This window comes from Rhipicephalus microplus, chromosome 2 (genome assembly GCF_043290135.1).
Source record: "Rhipicephalus microplus isolate Deutch F79 chromosome 2, USDA_Rmic, whole genome shotgun sequence".
Lineage (NCBI taxonomy): Eukaryota > Metazoa > Arthropoda > Arachnida > Ixodida > Ixodidae > Rhipicephalus > Rhipicephalus microplus.
Window position 1 is genome coordinate 39,938,894 of NC_134701.1, and position 24,772 is coordinate 39,963,665.

The following is a 24,772-nucleotide window of genomic DNA, read 5'->3' on the forward strand; positions in this document are numbered from 1 at the left end:
ATTCACTCAACAGGCACTACCAGCATTGATGTACGCAGATGATATAGTACTAATGGCCGACAACGAGGAAGATTTGCAGAGATTGATGGACATCTCCTGTAATAAGGGAGATAGGTAAGATTTCAGATTCAGAGAGGAAAAATCAGCAGTCATGATTTTTTATGATAATGAAGGTAGTGAGTCTAGGATGCAGGAGGTCACGCTAGAAATAACAGGTAAATACAAATATCTGGGCGTATGAATAACCAATGGGACCGAGTACCTAAGGGAACACGAAATATACGTGACGACTAAAGGTAACAGGAATGCAGCAGTAATGAAAAATGGGGCCCTGTGGAATTACAATAGGTATGATGTTGTGAGAGCAATACGGAAAGGCGTCATGATTCCTAGTCTGACGTTCGGCAATGCGATCTTGTGCATGAGATCAGAAGTTCAAGCAAGATTTGAACTTAGCTGCTCCAGGGGCTCCAAAATTGAAAATTTTGCTCCTCCAAAGTGTTCGAAATGGAAAATTCTGCTGCTCTAAAAATTGCTTCAATTCAGAAGACCTCGGTGACATCACTGCTTTAAGGCATGTCGCGCCTCCTCTATTTTTTTCAGTGCCCGGGTGAACGCTCTGTTCAGGCCGTCGAGCGCGCGCTCCTCCTCTGCTCGCTGCTGCCGCATGGTGGCGCTGCACGAGTATACTGCGCGAGTATACTTTTTCGTCAAACAAGGAAAACTCATTAAACAGGCACTACCAGCATTGATGTACGCAGATGATATAGTGCTAATGGCCGATAACAAAGAAGATTTGCAGAGATTGGTGGACATCTGCGGTAATGAGGGAGATAGGTTGGATTTCAGATTCAGAAAGAAAAAATCAGCAGTCATGATTTTTAATGACAATGAAGATAGTGAGCTTAGAATACAGAAGGTCACGCTAGACATAACAGATAAATACAGTTATCTGGGCATATGGATAAGCAATGGGGCCGAGTACCTAAGGGAACACGTAATATACGTAAGGACTAAAGGTAACAGGAATGCAGCAGTAATGAAAAATAGGGCCCTGTGGAATTACAATAGGTATGATGTTGTGAGAGCAATACGGAAAGGCGTCATGATTCCTAGTCTGACGTTCGGCAATGCGGTCTTGTGCATGAGATCAGAAGTTCAAGCAAGCTTAGAAATTAAGCAACGTGGAATAGGTAGGCTTGCTTTAGGAGTTCACCGGAATACACCAAATCAAGGAGTACAAGGTGATATGGGATGTACGTCATTTGAAGGCAGGGAAACTAGCAGCAAGATAAAATTTGAGAAGCGATTGAGAAAAATGTGGGAGCAGCTTTGGGCTAGGAAGGTTTTCAGCTACTTATACATGAAGAATAAAATTGTACATGTCAATACAAAATTTAGGAAGCGAACCAGCAAATTGGCGGGTAAATACTTAGAAAACAGCAGGGTGCCAAACCAAAAAGAGAAGAAGAAGGTGAAGAAGAAGGTGAAGGAAACGGAGACCAGCATGCGGAGAATCGGCATGATTAAGAAGTCCGCACTAAAGATCAATCGAACTTTCAAGCAGGCAATTGCCAAGGAAAGGAACTATAATATTACTCGGGGTAGTTCTCTACTGTTTGAGGCCAGGACGGCAGTATTGTGAACCAAGATATGTCGGGCCAACTACAAAGGGGTAGACACGGTATGTAGTACATGTGGAGAGGAGGAGGAAACTGCCGAACACTTGATAACGTTCTGCAAATGGCTTCACCCTATAGTTCAGGATGATGGCGCAGAGTTTTTCAAAGCGCTGGTGTTTAGGGACAGGAAGGGCAAATTAGACTTTAAGCGGGTGTAATTAACTAGAAAGAGGTTATCTGATTGGTGGCTAAAGTGAAGGCACGAGTGAAAATTAAACCCTTCACTGCAAAGTGCCAGTCCTCAACTTCACTATTTAAAGAGGAAAAAATATAAATCTAGTTGTTGGTTCATTAAGTATTGCGGCTAGGTGGCGTTAGCCACTGCCCGATCTATAGGGTACAGCCACATCAATCCATCCATCCGTCCTGAAGCACGCCGCAGTGGGCGCTTGTTTGCCGCACTGTCAAATGACGAGTGCGACATGTTTAACATTGATGCCAGAGTGTTTATTGCCTAAATTGTACACTGAGTCAACAAAAGGAGAATAAATAGTTTGGTCTTGGAAGCTCCGAGACGTGAGATTTTAGGCACAAGCCTGTCAGTGAGAAAGTTTTTGGAACTGCGCATGGCTACTCATACAGAATGGGTGCAGCCCTGCACAGCCAACGCTGTCGACGCAAAAAAAAACTAAGAGAGAGAGAGTGACAGATAAACAATTGAAAGAATGGATCAAACCATGTTAACGCAAAAACACTCTACCACAACTATATGTGCTAACACAAACCCAGGCTTCTAGGTCGTTCGGCTGAGTTTTTTTTTTTGCTCTCTGTTCAAGCGCACGGGCGTGAAGAGACAGATGAAATAAATTCTCACGTTTTTCTCTCTCTAGTGAGTGTCGCATAGAATAACTATTGGAGCAAACCAACTTGTTCTTCACAAGAGCCACAATCATACGAATGCTGTTCCTGAGTAGCTCCGAGACAATGGAGCGCGTCATGCACATAATTCAGGACTGGGCAGACACACTCATAAAAGTACTCTGAAAGTACAAATATAAAACAAGCATAAAAATACAAGTACTGCAAAATATTTATAGAAGGCATAGCGGGATATTACGGAGATTGTCTTGCAAAAAGATGAAAAAAAAAAGTATCCTGGAATACACTTCCAGGAATACATATAAAATACAGACACTAAAATATTTAGAGTTACATGGGTATTGATGTTCCGCATGTATACTGATTAAGTGTACCGTACCGTTGTCGATAATGCTGCAGATAATTAAAATGGTGTCAGCCGTATCACTCTATTCAATAAGAAAGCACTGATGAGAAGTAATGTATGGCCTTATTTCCCACACATAATCGACCTGTTTTGCCGAGAAGGTTTACACTTAATACCATAACAGAAGCTTCTAAAATAGACTGTCAGTAGGCAGAGCGCCGGTAAAGTTTCAATTCAAGACTGGCGATATGATATATAGAAAAAACTCTCTATTATTGTAGGTGAACACAACTTCGTGTTATACCTACTAATTACCGAAATTGTCACCGAAAATAAAACTGACGGTGCTTCACAGCCTTCAGTGAGGTCCAAGACTGCCCCCTGGATTCTGCCGTAAGTCGCGTCAAACACTTAACCATATAGAACATTCTGTGCGTATGGATGATTTCTGGCTAACCTCCATGTGTCGCTGACTAGCGGGGCGCTTTTGCCTAGCTATGCGTATATTCTCTACACGTACGTCGGCTCAGTTCCGACAAAGGAGTAGTGGGATAACCGTGTATTCGCAGTATTTCTATACATTCGATACAAAGAAAAAGTAATTCACTACTGCGTTACAAATACATTTTTCAAAAATATCTCGGTATTGGAACTCAAAAGTATCTCTGGGGTACTACTGCATCGCGATACTCTCCAGCCCTGTACTACAAATTTCGTGAACACTCTAAAAAAAGAGCGAGTAAAAAGGGTGTCTTTTTCTCCCACAACAATAATCGTCATCTATATTGCGTTCCATCTTTGCGCTATCGCCCCGTGCCCGGTACATTCCGGTCACGATCGACATGTCCATTATCAGGGTTACATTGCATTTTCGATAGGAAAGCGGCCAGCGCCGAGTTTTCAAGAAAGGAAGCGCACGCAAGCCTGATGACGATTATTGTTGTGGTACAAAAAGACACCCTTTTTACTCGATATTTTTTAGAGGGAAGGGTACAAACGACCACCGCAGTCTTTCAGTGTAGTCCGTATGGCAGTAGTTTCATTGTTATACCCAGTTTTACAACCTGGCGCAAAAGAATACTTCTTCTTCGAAGGTTTTTCTATCTAACTCAGCGTTACTTTAATCACACGAGCAAAAAATATCACGCACAAGCGATTACAACGTTGCTGTGAGGGAAGAAGCTTCAGGAGAAAGGCGCAGTGGTGCCACCACGCGATGCACGAAAATTACCGTGTTTCGCCTCACCGCCGCTGCTGGCTTCCGCTCTCCGCTTGCCCTACTACCCCTATTATTACAGTGTACTTGAATAGGTTATAGTACACTGTACTATTATGGTGGCTAGAACTAGCCACCATACCCCTATTTAGAGAACTATACTCATGCTGTGCGACTAGCTGTTTTTCGCAAGTTCACCAGGGCGGCGCATCATGTAAATTGTAGGCCATCCATCCATCCATCCGGGCGCGCAAAGAGGAATGGTAGGCGCGCTCCTTGGGCAGCGCTGGCTTCTTATAGCAGGTGGCACACACCCTACCAATACCCTCGTAGAAGGGTGTTAGAATATAAGAACACTCTTAACACCTTATAAGTTTAATTTTGCTAGACACCCTTAGGCTAAGGCGTTCAGCTAACACCTTTTCAGAAAGGTGTTAGCAGAAGGGTGTATCCAAAAACACCCATGAGGTGTTTCCTCTGGCGGCAAGCAAGTTTACACCCGATCAACCTCCATTGGCAGCCCCCCGAAACGGGTACCGGTTCCATACATTCAGGGAACCAGCGAGATGTTAGCGGGAATCTTCAGGAAGGAAGGGGTTCGCATCGCGCACGTGCCTTCGTTCGGCGCACGTGCCTGAGCCGCCTCCTGCCCCGCCCGAAAGACCGGCCAACAATGGAAAGGCGCCCCGGCGTCGTTTACGAAATTCCGTTTGCCGAGTGCCCCTCGTCGTATATCGGCGAGACGAAAAACCTACCGGAATGACTGAAGCAACACGCAAGGATGTGCGGAAGTTCTACAAAGAGCGCAGCGCAGTCGCTGAACACGCTGAGACGTTGGATCACAAAATAAATTTTAAAGCGACGGCCATCCTTGAAAGCGAGCCTAACTGGAGTAGTAGGTTGTTACTCGAGTTGTGGCACATACAGAGGACAGCCCATAATATCAACCGCTTTCTCGGAACCCTTCCCCCAGTGTATTCACGCGGACTGCATACCACGGCAAAACGAGAGAGAGAGAGAGAGAGAGAGAGAGAGAGAGAGAGAGAGGGAGGGGGCGTTAGCCACCCCGCGAGTGCTTTGAAGACGACGCTGCTATGTAGCCTCCACAGTCACCCCTGAGGAAGGAACCAAGTCGGTTCCGAAACGTAGGGTTTCTTCAAAACCTTTGGTTGGAGTCTAAATCATATCCCAGTTTCATACGACCAGACAGACTTCTGTCGACTGTTTACTTTCAAGTGAACTTGAGGACCGCATCCCTGAGTTGATGTCTGCGGTCGACGCGTTCGCAGAATACGCTGTGGCATCGACGGCAAAAAAGCACCGGACCACTCAGGATGAGAAACTCTCCCACCTGTTGGACCGGAGTTCCACCCAAAGCACCCCAAATTCAACCTTTGTCACCAATCTTTCATCTCATCCACTCACTGATTGGGAAACTTCTGTCCTGGCAAAGGGACATGGCGACAACATGTCAAGGACGCCCCGTCGACCGAAACTTGTCGTGGCTGTACAGGAAGCCGTCCAAAGCGTGCGGCCGGGCACCAGAGAGGAAATTAGGCTGAAATCAATTGCGACCCTTTCAAAAATACCGTCAAAAAGAAAAAAAGAACTTGACCACGGAGGAGAACCAGACATCGGGAACTACGTCGAGATCGAAGCATTGTCATCTTGCCCGCCGACAAGGGCAATTCGACGGTGGTGTTCGACAGCGGGGACCACGATCGGAAGGTTTCAGCTCTTTTAGAAGGGGACGCATACACGCCGCTAGTAAAGGACCCAAAGAAGCAAACCCAGACACAGCTAAACAAGCTACTCGCGGAAATTTTCAAGCATTAGCTGGATCTCAGAACACTTTACCTGCGACTAATCTGCCATAACGGGTCCACACCGAGTTTTTATGGACTACCAAAAATTCACAAGCTTGACATCCCTCTCCAACCGATTGAAGACTTCACTTCCTCACCATGCCGAGCCCTTTCAAATTTTCTACACCAAATCTTCGCCCCACTAAACCGGAAGACACCAACTCATGTCCGTTACGCCAGCCACTTCGTGCAGCTAGCGTCAAATGTGAGCATCGGCGATGACGAGAGAATGGTCTCATTGGACGTCATTTCATTGTTCGCTAATGAGCCAGTTCCCTTAGCTATCTCCGCTGCCCGTGTTGCACTTGAGGAAGACGCAAGCCTGAGTGAAAGGACTCCTTTGGCGGTGGACGAGCTCTGTCGTCTGCTTGAGTTCTGCCTCTCCAGTACGTACTTCTCCTAGACAGAACTATTTTCAGGCAGAACAGTGGAACCGCGACGGGAGCTTCCATCTCCGTCACGATGGCAAACCTGACCATGGAGTACATAGAAGAGAAAGCACTCAGCTTCTCGTCACGACCCAAGCTTTTTCTGCGTTACATGGACGATTGCTTTTGCGTCATTAAGACGGTTGAAGTTGAAAACTTGACAGAGTACCTAAATTCTGTGTACCCAGCCATACAATTCACGACCGAGTGTGAAAGCGACCACTGCCAGCGCTTTCTCGACGTCCAGGTGACAACAAAGCGCAACGGCCTGGAGTTCTCCGTTCATAGGAAGCCAATGCACACTGGCCGCTACCTTCAATTCGATTATTTCCACCCCGCCTGCCACAAGGCCTTGGTTGTCACCCCGCTACACAAGAGAGCTAGGAACTTTTGCTCTAATGACACCGAGCGAAAGAAAGAGGAGGCCTGCGTAATTGCTGACCTCAGAAAAAACGGATACCCAAAAACTTTATTAGATCCACCACCCGCCGCACAGAGCAACAGAGGATACGAAAACACCCATCAACCTCAATTGGCAGCTCCCCGAAACGCGTACCGGTTCCATACCGCACGTTCGCGCACGCGCCTTCGAAGGCACGTGCTCGATGCGAACCCCTTTCGGGCGGGGGAGGAGGAGGCCCAGCGTACACGATCGCGTACGCTGGGCCTCCTCCTCTGCTGCCCGAAAGATCGGCCAACAATGGACAGGCGCCCCGGTGTCGTTTACAAAATTCCGTTTGCCGAGTGCCCCTCGTCGTGTATCGGCGAGAACGAAAACCTACCAAAACGACTGAAGCAACATGCCAACGATGTGCGGAAGTTCTACAAAGAGCGCAGCGCAGTCGCTGAACATGCTGAGACGTTGGATCACAAAATAAATTTTGAAGCAACATCCATCCTTGAAAGCCAGCCGAACTGGAGGAGGAGGTTGTTACTCGAGTAGTGGCACATACAGAGGACAGCCCATAATATCAACCGCTCTCTCGGAACCCTTCCCCCAGTGTATTCTCACGGACTGCGCTCCACGGCAAAACGAGAGAGAGAGAAAGGGGGGGGGGGGGTCATTAGCCACCCCGCGAGCGCTTTGAAGACGACGCTGCTACGTAGCCTCCGCAGTCACCCCTGAGAAAGGAACGAAGTCGGTTCCGAAACGTCGGCTTTCTTCAAAACTTTTGGTTGGAGTCTAAATCATCTCCCAAGTTTACACCCTTAAGTGTGTAAAACAATTATTGTGTAGAAGCGTAGCGCTGGCCAGCAGGTGAGCGATATCGCGTCGGTAGTGGTGTCTGGCGGTAGAACTGCAGCGGGCAGTGTCCTGACGCAGTCGTGGAGGAGCGTTGTGGCGCACTTCAGCGGCGTAGCTCATAGCTTCGGGGATTCCAAGCGACTGTCGAACTTCTTCACGGACAATATCGGCGATCGAATTAGCTTGAGGCTGCATATAAGGTAACAGCTTGCGCAGCTCCTCCCGCATGGTCACTCGAACGGTCTCGCGCAGGTCGTCGAATCTGAATGCTTCGGCGCACTCTAATGAGGCGCAGCGGTCGTACTGCTTTGTCCGCATCTCAAGTACCTTTTTTATAGTCGTGGCATTGGTAAGGAATTCACTGACAGACTTGGGCGGGTTCCAAGCAAATCCCACAAACAGTCCTTGCTTGACTTCTTGCATAAAGAACCGGAGCTTCTTCTCCTGACCCATGCGGGGTCGGCGTGACGAAAGAACTGGGTCATTTCTTCAATCCAGATCAACAAAATTATTAGAGCGTGTTGCCGAGATGGTGACGTTTTCGTTAGGGAGTTGCACCCGTGTCTCCAGCTAGGTGGCGACCCTTTCCTCGTGGATGACGCTCATGAAGGTGCTCAAGAACGTCGTCCGAAAGAGATCCCAGATTCGTAGCTTAGATTTCTGGTTCTCAAACTACCTCTTCACGGCATCTCAGTAGAAGTAGGCGAGGCGTAGTTTTTCTTTGAAGTCACAGCTGTTCAAGGCGACTCGGTCGTAAATCTCGATCCAGCTTTCCGGGTCCTCGACTTACGATCTACATAACGTTGGCGGCTCTTTGGTATGCCCAAGAACGATTGGGGCAGGCTGCATGGGAGCGGTCATCGTTGCTGCTGCCGCTGTCGGGAACCGGGGCGGCCTGGTTGTATCAGGCGTAATACAGAGAAACAGAGACGACAACCGATCCTGAGCCTGCTGTTCTATTATCTACCTGATCCTCTTCCTCTACCTCACCCGCCTAGCATTCGCGTCTGTGCCAGAGTCCCATGTATCGGTCTTCGTCATAACACTCGGCCTTGACTGCAAGCATTGTTGATGGACCACACGACAATGTTATGGTGGGTGAGGCTAAATGCAGCAGTTCACGTTTCTGGTGGGCGATGCTGGTTGCATAGCAGTGGTCTAGAGATAGATAGATATGTGGGGTTTAACGTCCCTAAGCCACCATATAATTATGAGAGACACCGTAGTGAAGGACTCCGGAAATTTCCACCACCTGGGGCTCTTTAGCGTGCACCCAAAATTAACACACGGGCCTACAACATTTCCGCCTCTATCGAAAATGCAGCTGTAGCAGCCGGGATTCGATCCCGCGAGCTGCGAGTCAGCAGCCGAGTACTTTAGCCACTAGACCACCGTGTGGGGGCCATCACAGTGGTCGGAACTGGGCTCTGCTGCTGGGATCAGTTTATTCTATATGGGAATTTTTGAGAACTTGCCAACGAAGTCTCAGGTGGGCAGTGTTGGCTGAACCAGGGCGGTCAGTCCCGGCCACGCTGCACCTCCACGTGAAGATCTTCCTCTGTGTTTTCTAGAGGTCGGAATTGTCTCTGCCCCTGCGGTCGGTCTTTTCCACAGTGTGACGTCTTCTGACAATTTTCAAACAATGCCTTTAGCGGGCGTACCCGACTGTTTTCAGATCTCCGCAATTCCAGTTGACGTCTGTTCCGCTGTAGTTGTACAAACCGTTGAATGCCGCAATGGGTTCAGTTTGCCGCGCTGTTCGTGCAGGGTCGAGCTGCAGCAGTGGGCATTGTCTCTGTTTCTCTGCATTACAATAATGCAGTCCACATAAGAAGGGGCCCATAATCTCGTTGCAGTCCTCTCTGCCAGCGGTTTGTTCGCTGTTCGGGGCTGGCTTTGTGTCTTCTTTGCCACTTGGGCTGTGTTCGCGGCTTGACGGGGCCGTCCGAAACATGAAAGAAGCGGCACCTCCACCGGATGTCACGGGATGGTGACGTGGACAAAAAGAGCACACTCGATGTTCACATGAAAACTGTTCATTCAGCCGAACTTGTGGCTAGGACACTGAAGGTCAGATTATAGCAACACACGGGCACTGATAGCGGCGAACAGAGCGTCGGTCGGGGATCAACTGACAAGCAGCGAAGCGTGGCGGCATCTCTACGTGTGTCGTCGAATATTCCAGCCTTATCACAGGTCTTCGCACAAGCTTTGGAATGATCGTGATCATTCGCGTCTAGTGGGCAATCTAAACAGAACGATCTACTATGATCGCGAGCATTATCGAACAATAAGACACAGTTTGCGCTTAGCATTCCTAACGGAAACTTTGTGGGCGAGAACCGAATAAAACAAAAGTTAAAATAAGAAACGCGCGTGGAAATGTGGCAATAAAGACATCCCATCCCGATTAAGTTGCTGCACCTGTGCCAGCAGGAAAAAAAAACTACACACAGCGTACAGCAAGTGCGTATCTTTCTGAGAGCACTGCCGTGTGCTGTCCTTAAAGGGCCAGTCAACAGGCTCCGAAACGCGCAGGATAAGCTCGCACATTTTTCCTGCGCGTGACCAACCTCCTTCAACGCGCAGTGACGTCAACTCGGCGATCGGCGACGTGACGTAGTACGCAGCTCGTCGATTGGTCTAAGTCAGGTATCAATAAAGAGTAACTTAGTCAATATCACTGATCGCCGAGTTGACGTTACTGCGTGTGGAAGAAGGTTGGTCAGGCGTACGAAAGATGCGCGAGTTTTTCCTGCGCGTTCCGGAGCCTGTTGACTGGCCCTTTAATACATCTAAGGCTAGCAATAAAAGATGTGCAACGCTTCATTCCAGAGGCAATGAAGCACACAATTCTAAATGCCTGGAAGATAGCTGTAAAGCGAGGTGTTTGAAGCTTTTTAGAGCCATAGTGAAGAAAAAGATCTAAAAAATTCTTGAATATTCTACGCAAAGGATGAGCTAAACTGTTCAAAACAGAGCCCCCCCCCCCCCCCCCAAAAAAAAAAATATGTGGTACGTGTTTGCATAGAACGCCAAAACCGAAGTATTTGCGAAGCATTCTATGACGCGATCACTGTGACAAACATACTCAGTCTACAAACTTGCTAATCCACTGTGAGCAGTGGGACTGGCGAAGTTCACGTCATTGCGCCCAGAATGGGTCAAATGCTCACCGCATCAGGAAATGTGTGTATGTGCATACTGTGCGAATTTCAAGGTACGCTTAATTAGAATCAAAAACGCATCAGGGACTTTGATGTCACCCCAAGGTGTGCAAGCGCTCTGTTTGTAACTGCAAACTAGCACCAGATGCTTCTTAGGCGAGTGCGAACAGTGTCCTCGAAAGAACGCTCCCAACCTCTTAGCATGGCATCGGACGAAGAAATTGTAGTTGCTTCTTGGGAATCACGAGAACTAATCAAAAAGACCATAATGCCTCCAGTGTTCCTAAAATAAATCCATATGTGACTATGAAATGGATCCCTCATAACTACTTAAGGCGCACGCAGTCAAATGCCACAAATGAGGAAAAAAAAAATGTCTTGAAAAGGGTTCCATTGTCTTTCACTTTGACTTTGCAAAATATTGGTCCATCGTACTTTAAGCGAAGGGCAATCTTCCCATTGGAAAATGCGTAAGTTAGCATCTTGCGTAGTATCGGCAAGAAGTCAACCTGAAACTACGCGATAAATAGCGACGTCGTACTCCACGATTCTGCACATACTTGTTTGGCCGTGAGACAATCAAATTTCACATTGAATATTGTGCTCCCATTTACACAAAACCAACTTTTGTGAGCGATGGAGCAGCTCCCATCTGAATAACGGATTCCAGCTTCATGAATTGCAATACTACGATGTTGAAAAAATAACGTGGCTTTTTTTCGGCAGCGCGGCACGGTAAAAATGCGTGTGGCCGTACCGATAGGGTTGTGAAACACCAAGTCACACTTCATAACTTGCGATCACCCGCTACTGCGGTTATTCAGTGCGCAACTGATTTAGCTAGTACTGTAGCTCGTGAAGTTAGAAATGTTTTATTTTTTGTTTACTGCATACGAAGAGGAGTGACGTGGATGCCTTTAAAAACAGAAGGAAGAACGAAAACTTGTCAGACGGGTTCAAGGGATTCTGGCAACACACACATGGGCACACATAAAATCCGACCAAGGAAACTCCCTGTACGTAGCGCTGTGCGCAGAAGTGGGGTGGAAGAAGCTGTGAATTTGCAGAGTTCTATACTTGTTTGCCACAGGGGCATTACTTCTTTTAGGTGACGCGAATAAACCATTTAATCTGAAACATAAACGAACGTGGTCTTGTAGTTTCATAACTTCACGAATCCACTATCCCAACCCATCGCCGCGAAAAATGATTCAGTCAATATATAGTTCCTAGCCCCGGAACACATTCTTGATAATTCTATGCAACGGTAATGTTCAAGCCAACTGTTCCCAATTGAAACTAACTTTAGTCCCCCCCTCCCCTCAAAAAAAAAAAAAGCCAGGCCTGCGCGGAAGGTGCAGCACAGTCACAGCGAAAGCTAGAAGAGCGGCCTGTCAGAGCCTTTTCTAAACACTTATTGGAAAACTGCTGCAAGCACATTTCCTTGATGCCCACTACAGCATGAATCATAAATATTTTAGGGTAGTAGGCCAGCATTCGCTATGCTATTCTTTCTTATTCTTCTGAGAAGCGTGGTATCCGCTAAACTATTGCGAGGAATTTTGTGCCAATTGTTCATGCAGTGGCTGACGACAATGAGGAATTATGTCTGATGTGGGTATGCACCACAGTTAATAGCTGAACAAAAACAAGCTTTTGTGATGAGCTGGAGCATTGGCCGACCCACTCGTTACGCTATTCGGATTGTGCGACGACTGCTTGTTCTTTCGCTGTTTTAAAACGCTTTATAAGCCGTATTAACGCGATTGCTTTCCCGTCATCAAGCCTGTCTAATGTAGGTTTGCCAACAAGTCTCAAGTACCGGCGTGGCTCAGTGGTAGAATACTGGGCTGGCACCCAGCGGACCCGGGTTAGAGCTCCACTGTGTCATTGGTACAGGTTCGCACGATGTGGTTGCGGACACCGGCGGCGGCGAACAACTGTGGCGCTGCGCGAGATCCGAGCTGTGATCTCATAACAGCTTTCGCTGTAAAAATTTGTTGCTTTATGGAAGAAAATACACCGGCGAACAAGGCAACACGACGGCCTTCATTATCATTGAAGTGTAAGAAAATATTTGTGAGGGTAATAATAGAAACATGGCTGTAAGTGGTTCTAAACCTAAATATTATATATAGTTGCTTTATGGAAGAAAATACACCGGCGAACATGTCAACACGACGGCTTTCATTATCATTAAAGGTAGGAAGATATTTTTGCGGGATAATTGAGAAATGGCCGTAAGCTAGTAGTTATACAACTAAATATTAGTTGCCTTAGGAGAAACAATAACTAACCTAAATTTTCGTACTTTTTGTACTACCCACCATAGAAAAATTGGTTCTAGCAGCAGAGGCGCAGCGGTAAAATTTACCCATATTCTCAAGGAAATACAAATAGAATCTTCTTTGGCATTATAAAAGTGTACGATGTGAGCTAAAGTGGTTCATGTGCAGAAAGCTTCGCACTATGTATCACCAGCTTTCATTTGCAAGCGCTCTCGCGTGTCTGCCCCCTCAACGTAGTGTAGTAGGGATAAAGACAGAAGAGCGCTGAAAATTCAAGCGCCGCTTTCTTCCGGCTCCAAATGGGCAAACAGAACACAATATGCCTAACTCGTGCTTATTACAGAGAAAAAAGAGAGATAAGAAATTATTATGTTCATAAAACTTATATTATCATTTGAAGACCACGCATGGGTGTTAAAATAGGCTTAATTTTCTTAAAATAAAATGATGCAACACTATTGCACAGCACGGTAATTGGAAGTCCTGACTGGGTGGTCTGCGTCATTTTAATAAAAATCGATGAAGGGTTTAGGGGTCAGTCTGAGGTATGCAGGTGCTCAAAATTTAAAGTCCGTCCGCGCCGCACTCCCGCATGTGTTGCCATTTTCTGCAATTTTTCGAGAAATATACTCTGCGTGACACAAATTATTGTTTGCATAAAACAATAATACTGATGGCGTAATTTTACGAAAAAATTATAGACCATCTTCCTAAAGGGAACCCTGATGGAATGCGAAGCAGCAGCAATGCGCACCGCGTTGACCCAGTTGAAACGGGCGTCGACGCGGGTGCTGGAAGAACGGTTTGAAGCGAAACTCGGTGTAGCGTTTACTCGAGCGAACGTTTGTTTGAAACGCAACGGCGGGTTGGGTTTCCTGCAAGCTTGAGCGCAGAAAAACTGTTCTCTCGAACGCTGCCAGTGGTGGAGAGGGTGAAGCGAGGGAGTTGACACGCGGCGACAGGCTAGAGAGTGACGTCAACGTGCGCGCACACGAGAGGAGGCGTGACCTACTTGGCACCGCCCCAACACCTGCGACCAGGGGAGCGCGGCGCGAACGGACTTTGACTAGCGTTACACAAACTAGTCAAAGAGCTGCTTCACGTCTAAAAATAAGACGGTCGGATATTCACAATGAGTGAATTATGGAGTGAGAAGCCTCCAAAGCTGCTAAATCTGAAAGTTGCAGAAGTGCCCTTTTCCACCTTTAGTGAAACATTTTCTGCCAAAAATATGTAGCAAGTTTTGCATAACGATGTTCATTCTTTTTAATGAGACATTTTCCCAGCTTTTATATAATTTTCGTAAAAAACAAAAAGTAGTCGGAACCCCCCTTGGTCTGTCCTTATTCGAACACACCCACAGGTGTCATTTTTCGACAGCTCCGAAGAGCTTGTGCCCATAGCGCAGTCAGTAACAGACATGGTTTCGCTGTTGCAATGAGGTCATCTTTCCCCTTCCCTGAGCTTCTGCTCTTTACCACTTTCGCAGGCAGCTTTTATACTCCGCGCTGGCGAGACCGGTATGCATTGCACGGTTTCCGGTTTGCATGGTTTTCACCAACGCTGACGTCACACGAAAATAGTATTGTGGTTTGATTCGGTGTTGCACTTTTTTGCTTATTTGAAATTACACTAAACTTTTCCGAATATTCCTGCAATGAGGCCTATGACAGGAGCTTCTGGGGGACAAAAAGCACCATTACTTTTACAGTGTCAAAAAAACCTCCGGACTTGGCCTTTCAAGCATGCAGCCATATGCCAAAGCTTCACCGACACAAGCTACTTTCAACTTTACCGATTACATTATAGTAAACCACAATTTAAACTTTTCAAGTAACATCATGCAATAAAAAGTGTGCACAAAGTGGTCGAAGTATGCACAAGGGACAGAATATCACTGTAATGTTCTACTCTTACCGCTTCCGTTACTGCGTGAAAACTGTTATTTTTCATGTATCTCGCGAAGAATACTGTTATGTTCATTTGTGGCGCCTCGTAGCAATATTTTGGCCAGCTTGAAAAGTACGTACTCTAGCACCTCCCCTCCCTTCTTCGCGAGGTCGAGGGAATACACCACGCACTATATGCCGACGATATCCCAATTTGGACTAACACCGGCTCCGCAGCATAGATCTAAGCGCGCCTACAAAAGGCTGCCCTTCTGGCGAACGCCTACGCCGCTTCGTGCGGCCTAGAGTACTCTGCAGCTAAATCGGCTATTCTGTCGGTGTCCCACTTACCTCCTCCCAAGGTTTAGCTTCAGCTTGCTCCGTTCCATCAGTCGAGAAAATTCGAATTCTTTGGGCTTGTACTGGAAGTACGTACTCCATTGCAGAGCTGTGGGAAGCTCATCGTGTTAGCCAAATTAATCGCCTGCCGCAAACGCCCTCAGGGCGACGTTTACTATACAGGCTCGGCCTCAATGCGATCTCCGATCAAGACACTCCGACGCCCATACCAGAACTTTAGCGGCATAAACTATGGGTGGAACCACTACCCCACCACAAGAACCCCGAGCTACATCCCGGCCGTAGACTAGCACGTTCCGCGGCCCTTCAGGCGCGACACTCCGACCGCCCTGGCGTTTCCTACGTAGACGTCTCGGGCCCCTCCCACTCGGGTCACTTCACGGCCGCCGTGATCACAGAGGGAAAACACGTTGATGGTCTCTCCTTTAGAGCCAACACTATGACGCAAGCTGAGGAGGTTGCCAATGCTTTGACCACCGCGCATCCCACCTCACGCATCATCCAGACGGACTCGCGCTCAGCCTGTTCCCAATACCTTTAGGGTTCCATCGCCCCGCTGACAGCTCACCTACTTCGGGCAGCCTCTTGGCGCTTCAGCCCTCACCCAGTTCATATAGTACGGACCCCAGGCCACTCGGGCCTGCCCGGCAACGAGGCGGCGAACGCCGCTGCCCCTCCATGTCCCGAGTCGGAATCTGGCAATACGAATCTGACGCGCTTTCGCGAAACTCTTGCCTATGACCGGCCTTTGCGCCACCTGTACCCGGACCTCGCAAGTGGTCTGGAGAAAGCGGACGAGCGAATACTACGCCGCCTCCAGACGAACACCTATCTCAGTCCTGCGGTCGCCACGCATTTTTTGCCGGAAATCAGTGGCATCTGGTGGACCTGCCAGGTCCTGGTAGCCACCTACCACGACGTCGCTTCGTGCCCTACTAACCCCCTTCTTTTTTCACTCCCCTTCCCTATCCCAGAAAGGCTTGGGAGGAGTACCTGCTCGGCTGCTCGACCTTGGATGCTCAACGCTCCTTGGTGAGGCACGCTCGAGTAGCGGCCAGCTTCATTGGCATCCTGGAATAGATCTTGCCACTCAAACATGCAATATGCCACAACCCTCAAGTATATTTTCTGTATTAAAATGTTTATACCACCACCACCACGCCGCCGCCATAGGAGCAACTAGTGACAGTAAATGCAACCCTGTGTATGATATGATACAAGCGAAACCAAAGCAAGCTACCTGTGCACTTTACACATGTGACGGACCTTCAGAAATATTTTTTGTAGAATGAATTTCCGCCAACTCTTAGCAACAGCTCTTTATTTATTAGCTGGTATACATTTCTGGCAATTATTACTGCTCAGCACTCTCAAGATTGTGAAGCAGACACCCTAAATTGATATTCAACTTGCAAAGAATATTTTTATACAGAACTTTGATGTTACTGTAGCATAAGCGTGAGAGGCACGCACTTTTGTGAAGTTACAGTAAGCACCCAACAACACGCACACATTGGTTCATGCAAAGGTATGTAGAAAATCACTATCTTGCCGAAACGGGCCAATTCAAATTGATTCTTAAAGTTGAGTGGCTGGACTGATTACTAGAAAGTGCTGGGTGCACGAGAAACAAATTCAACATACCAAAATTGACGATCCAATGCGTCGAGCACTGGTGATTGATTTGAATAGGCATGGTAAAGAAAGAGAAGGCGAAGCTTAAGGGTGGGCCCAATTTTCAAGTAATCTCTCCATTTTTTTAGCATAATATTTAACGAATGATAAACAAATGAGTAGCTCCAACTCCCTGTACAAAGCAACTAGAATTGAACCTCTCAATGTTGCCCGGCATTTGGCCAACTTGGGAACAGTTTTCATGCAATAATGTGTTTTGGATGAGGATGGCACAAGAAAAGTGGACTGGCAAGGCATGGTGCATATAGGGCGGCACATTCACCTATGAATATAGAAGCAGACTGCAAGACTACAACAGTCAGAAACATGTATGGAAAAGTCATTTTATTACAAAGAAGAGATGACTTTGCGATTCTCACTCTCTGGAGCACGTAAGTGGTGTGTGCTCTAAGCAGACAGGACTATAGGATGAATGGCTAGCACAGCACACAGTGTTTGATACATAAGAGCCAATGATGAAATCAGTCTCAATTTTAAAGCATAACTATTATTGGCCTGCAATGTGTTTCATGAAATAACTACTCCATATGTTACCGCTAAGACTTGTGCACACCAAGTTAAGCCAAATCGCGTATTTCTCCCATGTGCACACCCAGTTAAGCCAAATCACGTCTTTGTCCCATTGTTGTTTTAGCACATCGGAAGAAATGTTACAACAGTGTGCTAAGGCTACTGGTCATTAAGATGTCACTCCACCTGTTCAATGGTTCAGATCTGTGAAAGACTTTCCTTCTGCATGACAGTAAAGTCGTATTTTGTGGCATTAGTCTATTTAGCATATCATTCCGTTACACAATGCAAGCCTGCATATTCAATGCGTTGTCTTTTTATTGATCGTGAATGTGCACACTCGTAACATTGCCTGGTACGCAAGAAACCAATTGTACAGTAGATAACCTAGTTTTACAAGAAGAAAATTAAATAAAGTGAGAAAGGAAAAAGACAAAAAGTACAGTTAAAAAAAGAATACTACACAGTATCTTTTGACATAGTGGTGCTGTTGGTGATACAAGCATATCTTGCACAATGACCAGTGAACAAGACACTTCTGTCAAAGCAGCATGTGGTCCTCTTGAAATTGGAAAAAGGTGACTGGAAGAACCCAACATTGATTTGTAGCTATTGCAGAAACTACCCTGATCTCTTAGCAGCTTCATGCAACTACTGGGTGCTAGTAGAATGGCATGTATGCTGGAGGTATGTGTGGGTGCTCTTTCTCACCACCACATGACAGGTTGGTAAAGCAACAAAACGACAAAGGAGAAGGCAGCATACAAAATCACCGTGGAAGGCCTAAGTGTCCTGGCTGCCATTTTTTAGGGCCGCCCCAAGTATCTCAGTTCAGCTGTTCAGGAGGCCAAACGAGACGGTACTTTAGTGCAACCACTTCTTCTTAGTCTTTTTTTGTTCACCTATTGATAGTTGCAGACCAATAATTAAATGTGCTAGGCTGCAAGCTGTAGAAAATTTTGCCCATACTTTTTGCACCAAATTTAAAGCGTAGCTATATTCAAGGTACTTTCTTACTGTGACGAGTGTGTAATTACAAAATATTTAGAACTGAAACACAAGAAGTGTCAGTAAATCAAGAATATGGGACAGCCAAGCTCTGAACTTGCCAGTGTGTTCACCGCACTGCATGGTTGTGTAGAACAGATAAGCAGGCATTATCTCCACCAACTACGTCTGGCTTCACTTACTTTGCAACCTTGTAACACTGGACATCTTCTATAGTAAGCCTTGGTGCAGTTTCTGCTTGCATTGCTAATTTAGCAAACAGGTTGGAGCAGAACACTGACAGTTCCATCCCTGTGCCATAATGGGGACTTTACAAGCCAAGAAAGCCCAAGCCCTTTCCATTCAAAACATGGGTTTCGAGATCAGACACTCGTACAGCTCACTCGCAAAACCTTGCGAGTGAGCTCTAATCAAGTGCAAGAACCAATTTTCCTGCCTTGGAAGCATTGAACAACCAAAGCAAAAATTCCAATCAAAGAGGCAGTGCAAAGTGAAAAAACAAATTTTCAAGCCTTGAACAACCGAAGTAAAAATTTACAATCGAAGGGGCAGTCCATTGCAAACAAGGCAGAGTGAAAAGGAAGAGTAAAAGATAAATGTAACTTGAGAAAAAAAATTTTAGGAGGCAGAGATTAACTCCTCTTGGCCTTCGGACTGGCGAGATGGCGAGAACGGAGATCCTTTTTGGCGTTCTGGTCCACCTCGGGCAGCTCATTGACATCCTCGTCCGCTGCTCGCTTGGTGGCTGCTGCAAGACAGCGCAAAAAGAAACCTCAAGGCAAGCAACTACTTGGCAAGGAACGAGCAACTTGGAAAAGTATGTCCCATTAGTGGTCAGAGTAATGGAGGGCCCTAATTAAGGACTAGTGGTTGCATGCAAAAGTAAACCCTCATAGTAACTTGTCCAAAATGTAAGACTTGCAAACACCTTCAAAATGGTGCTATAGTTGTGAGCGCCAAAGTGATTTTGTCTATCACGCAAAGTTTAGTTTACCTGCATTAGTTCAAATTTTGCCTTCATGATCGAGTGTTCATACAGCCACAAACGGTACAGTGGCAAAACAAGACAGCCTGTTGATTATAGACTAAATGGCTATTCCACAGACATGATGAAAAAATTACCGAAAGCAGTGGTACAAAAATTTAGTGCGGCAGGTCACAACTTCGACAATCTGAAGCTTTATGTACTTCAGTAAAACTCCTAATCCAAGACAGAGAAAATGCAGACAGCAAGCTTCAATTGGTAGCACTGAAGTCTCTATTTCAAGCAAAGAATGTGTGCTTTAAATTTTTCAAGCTGTGAGGACCTGCATGTGCAGCTCCGCCTGTTTGGCATGTCACCTTAACACTTTTGGTCATCTCAGTGCCTGTATATTAAAAGAAAATGGCGGGCATTCATCGCCAGCCACACTCATCGGACTCTTCCCTATGTAGCTCGCTAGAAATTTCGCATACGACACATTGTATAACAAACCCTGGTGTTGCTCCCTGGATCGTCTATCTTGCAGAATCTCCAGCAAGCATAGGCGAGAATAAGTGCTTTCTGGAAAGAATGCGGCAGCACAAGAACGATGCCAGGAAAATGGAAGTGCAATGCAGTGCCCTTGTAGAGCATTGTGAGAAGTACAACCTAAGATTGACTTCGACGGCACTTCTGTCATGAAAACAGAAAAAAATCTGTGTTCTGGCACATACAGCACACACCGGCAAACGTGAACCGGTCCCCAAGAACAATGCCCTTGATCTACATGCACAGCCTCCAAAACGTAAGGGAAAGATAGAGTCTGGGACAAGGTGCCTTGATGCTTCCCTGACCATTGCAGTCACCCTTGAGGAAGGGACCAAGCGAGTCTTGAAACGTCTGGTTTTGTACAAGATTATCGCTGGAGGTTATTCAATTCTTTAAATATTCCACCCAGCCTGACAGATTACTGTCAAAATGTTTACATTTAACGATACAATTTCTTGCTATCGCACTAAATGCTTCCCCTTTGCGATGAAACTGAGACTTTAACACGATGCATTTTTTGACAGCCATAGATCCATGCTTCTTTACTGAGAACAGTCCATCAGCATAGCTATCAAGGACTATTTTTATCACAAAGGCCATCCACTCAACGGTGCGCTGTTGGAAGCACACTATGGTGTCTTCGATTCTGCTGTAAAAGGAAACGTGTGATGCTGATACTGTAGAGAAGCACTCTGCATGAGAACAATGAACCAACAATGTTCTGTGGAGCAGTACAACATCGACATACCAGCGAATAACAGGAACTATTTCTGGCTAAGCAGTGCAGTAAATGATAGATGGTGCAACGCTAGGTGGCGTGGACGGGCAACTTGGTAGGCACTCGCGTGGTTCGTAAAGTTTTATGGCTAACTGTGCATGAATAGACTATATATTACACCTTTTAAAATTGTCAGACTAGATTGGGCTAGCTGTTTTCAGGCAAGTTTTCTTGAGAAATACTGGGGCTCTTCAGCGTTTTGAATAATCACAAAGTACACAAAGACTTTTTCCAAAATTTTTTACCTCCCAAATAAGATGTGAATTACCTTTTTTAGAAAAGGACAACGGAAAAGACAATAAAGAGTCTAGTACCGAACATTAACTCACTGAGGAAAGAAGTCACCTATCAAAAGGTCAATTACTCTCTTACAGACAGGCATTCAAACACAACGCAGGGACCATTTTGACTGCCACTGAATATTTTGTGTGCCACTGAATGCAAGCTCAACTTCATGTTAAAAGGTTGTGTGAAATCGACCATATATCAGTCCACGTTTATCTTGACCTAATTTATATGTAACCTTCTTGCCTCAATTTATGCCTGAGGCTGATGAGGTTGTGACAAATTTGTGTGAATAAATGTGCTCAACATTAAAGCGCGTATGTCACAGAGAGTTCATAGAACTTTTGCCCTAATTATTGCACAAAGCTAAATAGCACATAATATAACCTTTGAGCAAATCCCAGAAAAAAACAAGAATTACCAATATATAAGCCAATAAGATGCATGCACCAAAGCCCCCACCACACATATAAGTCAAGAGAATAGTTCACTTTAGGTGAGTACTAGTACTAGCAGAGAAGCTGATGAATGGAAGGGCACCCACCCATGAGAAGTGCTTCTAGACAAGAAATTCTTGCTGTGTAGACCAAAAACCGAATAGCTTACCTCAGTAACATCAACCGCATTTTGAGAATTCTAGAAAATTTGGACAATTGTTCTGCAACGAAACCAAAAAAAAATAATACAATTGACATGTAACAGTAAAAGCCAACTTTCAACCCTACTCTGGAATACATACTGACAGATAAAACAGTTGCAGTAGAAGAAAAATCTATAGTCCATCCCAGATATATCGAATTATTGGCTATATCAAACTGTTGAGAAATCCCCCCGAGAGAGAGAGAAAGAGAGGGAGAGAAATTTCCCATGCAAAAATATGGGACCATTGCACCTGTATATCAAACTCCTGTACATTCACTAAAATGCTTGGAGTGAGCCACTTCTTTGCCTAGCTCAAAGAGCAGTACAATGCAAGAATGTCTTGAACGTGATAAAATTGGTGGAGCTTTTAGGTACGAGACTCACGACTAGCCCCACGCACAAGAGCCCCCCAGGAGCCGGAACACAAGCCCTGTGCTAGTGAACACGCTAGTTCGTATAGCAAGCTGCCGCCAACGAGGCCTACCACCAGAGACACCAGAACATCTCATCGACAGAGTGACTATGAATTCACCTCAAATCGCCATGAAAACTCCTATGTCATCTACGGCGATATATTGCACTGTCAAGAATGCGCCGTTGATGCCTAGTCCCTCTCCCCAAGAGCTGTTTGAAGATGTGGACGACTGGCAGAGCGAGTTCGAACATGTCACAGCGATCAACTACTGGGACAAAGATGGCAAACTCCGCAATGTCTACGTCTGCTTATACGGCGGCACCCGAACGTGGTTCCTAAACAGAGGTGATGTCTTGACATCCTGGCGTGAGTTCCAGCACCGCCTCTTCGAGACCTACAGGAGCCTCGGCCACCGCGAACGTGTTGAACATGCATTGCACTTATGCATCCAGATGCATAACGAGACCGCTTTGATGTACATGAAGGACTTAATGCGACTTTTCAGGCGAGCGGATCTGGCAATGCCAGATGAATAAAAGCTGCCCTATCAGATGCGAGGCGTGAAGGAGGAGCTTTTTGCTGGTCTATTGCGAAGTCCTCCAAAGGGCATAGGGGAGTTTCTGACTGAAGCCACTACGATGGAGAAAGTACTTCATCAACGGTCTGCCCTATTTGACCGGCAAGTTAATGCTGCATCATCTCCTGAATTCGCGAAATCCTCCGCTCCCTCGTCCACGTGGAAATGGCAAAACTATATGAGGCGGGACAGCCAGAGGTAAGCTGCATCACCAGTATTATCCGGAACAATGTCCAGCAGGTGCTGCATAACCGTTGCTATCAACCAATGACTACCAATCTAGAACCACCTCCCGTGTCCACTGATGTTGGGAAGTGTACATATGCCGAAGCCTTGCACACTTCCATGCCAGTCTCTAGCCCAGCAGTCCCGATATAGATGATATCTTCAGTTGCAGTTCAATCAACACACGCTGGTTTGGACATTGATGGTCGTTGTACTCGTACCCGGAAGTCCGATATCTGGTGTATGTCCGATAGAAGAATCTTCTGCTACCACAGTGTAGAAGCTGGTCACATCTACTGGGAATGATTATACTGACAACTTAGACTGCGCAGTTTCTCTATTGATTCACCTCATTCCCAAGTTGTTCAAAGGCCAAGAGAAACTGAAGACCACCTCGTGTAGCAACGTCTACCTTTCTCACCACGTCAATTGCGGTCACATCTTCACGGCCACATGCAGCCATTGGGCCACGTTTCTGTATGACGGCGCAGGGACGCTCCCCAAGCCCTCGGCGAGAAAAGTGAAGGCAGCGACCTTCGGGGCGAGGTCGCTGGAACTCGCAGTGCGGAAAACCTTTCATCGACGTTTGGCACGAAATGCTGCAGACATTGAATTGAAGTCCAAGTGCAGTGACAAAGTCTCGCTCGACATTCCCGTGCTGATAGACGGTCTTCCGGTCAGTGCATCAGTAGACACAGGTGCAGATTATTCTATTATTAGCAGAAAATTGGCTACCAGTCTTAAGTGATGACACCTTGGAATGGGATGCGTATTCGCATGGCCGGAGGCCACATACCGTATTTACTCGATTCTACCGCGCCCTCGATTGTAACGCGCACCCGGTTTCCACGACGGAAAAAAAAAGTAAGACATCGATTGCAACGCGCACCCATTTGTATTGTTGGCCCACACGATCCCACTACTCGGGAAAACGAATCCTTTCGGGAGCGTCTTTCGTTTAAATATGAGGTACGGGAGAACCATGTGCCTATCTGACGTGCAATGAAGCATTGCCGTCACTCTTGTTTTACCGTGGCCCGATGTCAGCGTGCGAACTTGCTTCGCCCCCTTCTTCTCGACGGCTGTGGTGCCAGGCATGTCGAAGTAAAGAGGCGTCTGATCGGCATTCCCGATTTGCCCGAGCAGGTAGCTGTTGTTGTGCTGCAAGTTTAGGACGAACCTCTGAATACTGAATATTTTCTTCGTACTCTTCCGGCAAGTTTTGGTGCATGCCTGTTTGCTTTCGGAGGGAAAAGCCTTTCCTCGTCATAAAGTTAGTTAGCCAGCACCTGCTCGCTTTGAACTGGCTCCGCGTCAGCTCTTTTTCTAAAGCTAACTGCATAGCCTGCACTTAGAGCAGTTCTGTCGTCACGGCCCGCTGTGCCGCTCGCTGCTCAAGCACATACTCGGCGAGCAGCTCTTCAATTTGCGGAAACCGACCCTGCTGTGGTCCACTGAAGTCTTTGCGTGACAATCTTCTGGTTTGATTTGATTGATTTGTGGGGTTTAACGTCCCAAAACCACCATTTGATTATGAGAGATGCTGTAGTGGAGGGCTCCGGAAATTTTGACTACCTGGGGTTCTTTAACGTGCACCTAAATCTGAGTACACGGGCTTACAACATTTCCGCCTCCATCGGAAATGCAGCCGCCACAGCCAAGATTTGATCCTGCGACCTGCGGGCCAGCAGCCGAGTACCTTAGCCACTAGACCACTGTGGCGGGGCTATCTTCTGCTTTCGTTTCCGCCAGTCCCACACGCACGTTTCGGGAACTCCGAATGACCGTGATGCGGCCCTACTTCCGTCTGTTTCGGCACAC

The 24,772-nt window shown here is 46.6% G+C and overlaps 1 protein-coding gene across 5 annotated transcripts in view; it reads right to left on the reverse strand.

Annotated features, from left to right (window-relative positions):
• Positions 1 to 17,308: 17,308 nt before the first annotated feature.
• TRAM (translocating chain-associated membrane protein 1) overlaps positions 17,309 to 24,772 on the reverse strand; it is an 81,571-nt gene continuing 74,107 nt past the window's right edge. For 2 of the 5 annotated variants that reach the window (XM_037420229.2, XM_075886393.1), the window contains one exon: positions 17,309 to 19,267. In XM_037420229.2, coding sequence (XP_037276126.2) covers positions 19,152 to 19,267 — 116 coding nt within the window. In that variant the 3' untranslated portion in view covers positions 17,309 to 19,151. Of the gene's footprint in view, positions 19,268 to 21,698; positions 21,751 to 24,772 lie in introns of all 5 variants that reach the window. The other 3 variants (XR_012893626.1, XR_012893625.1, XM_075886394.1) reach the window with 3 other exon arrangements.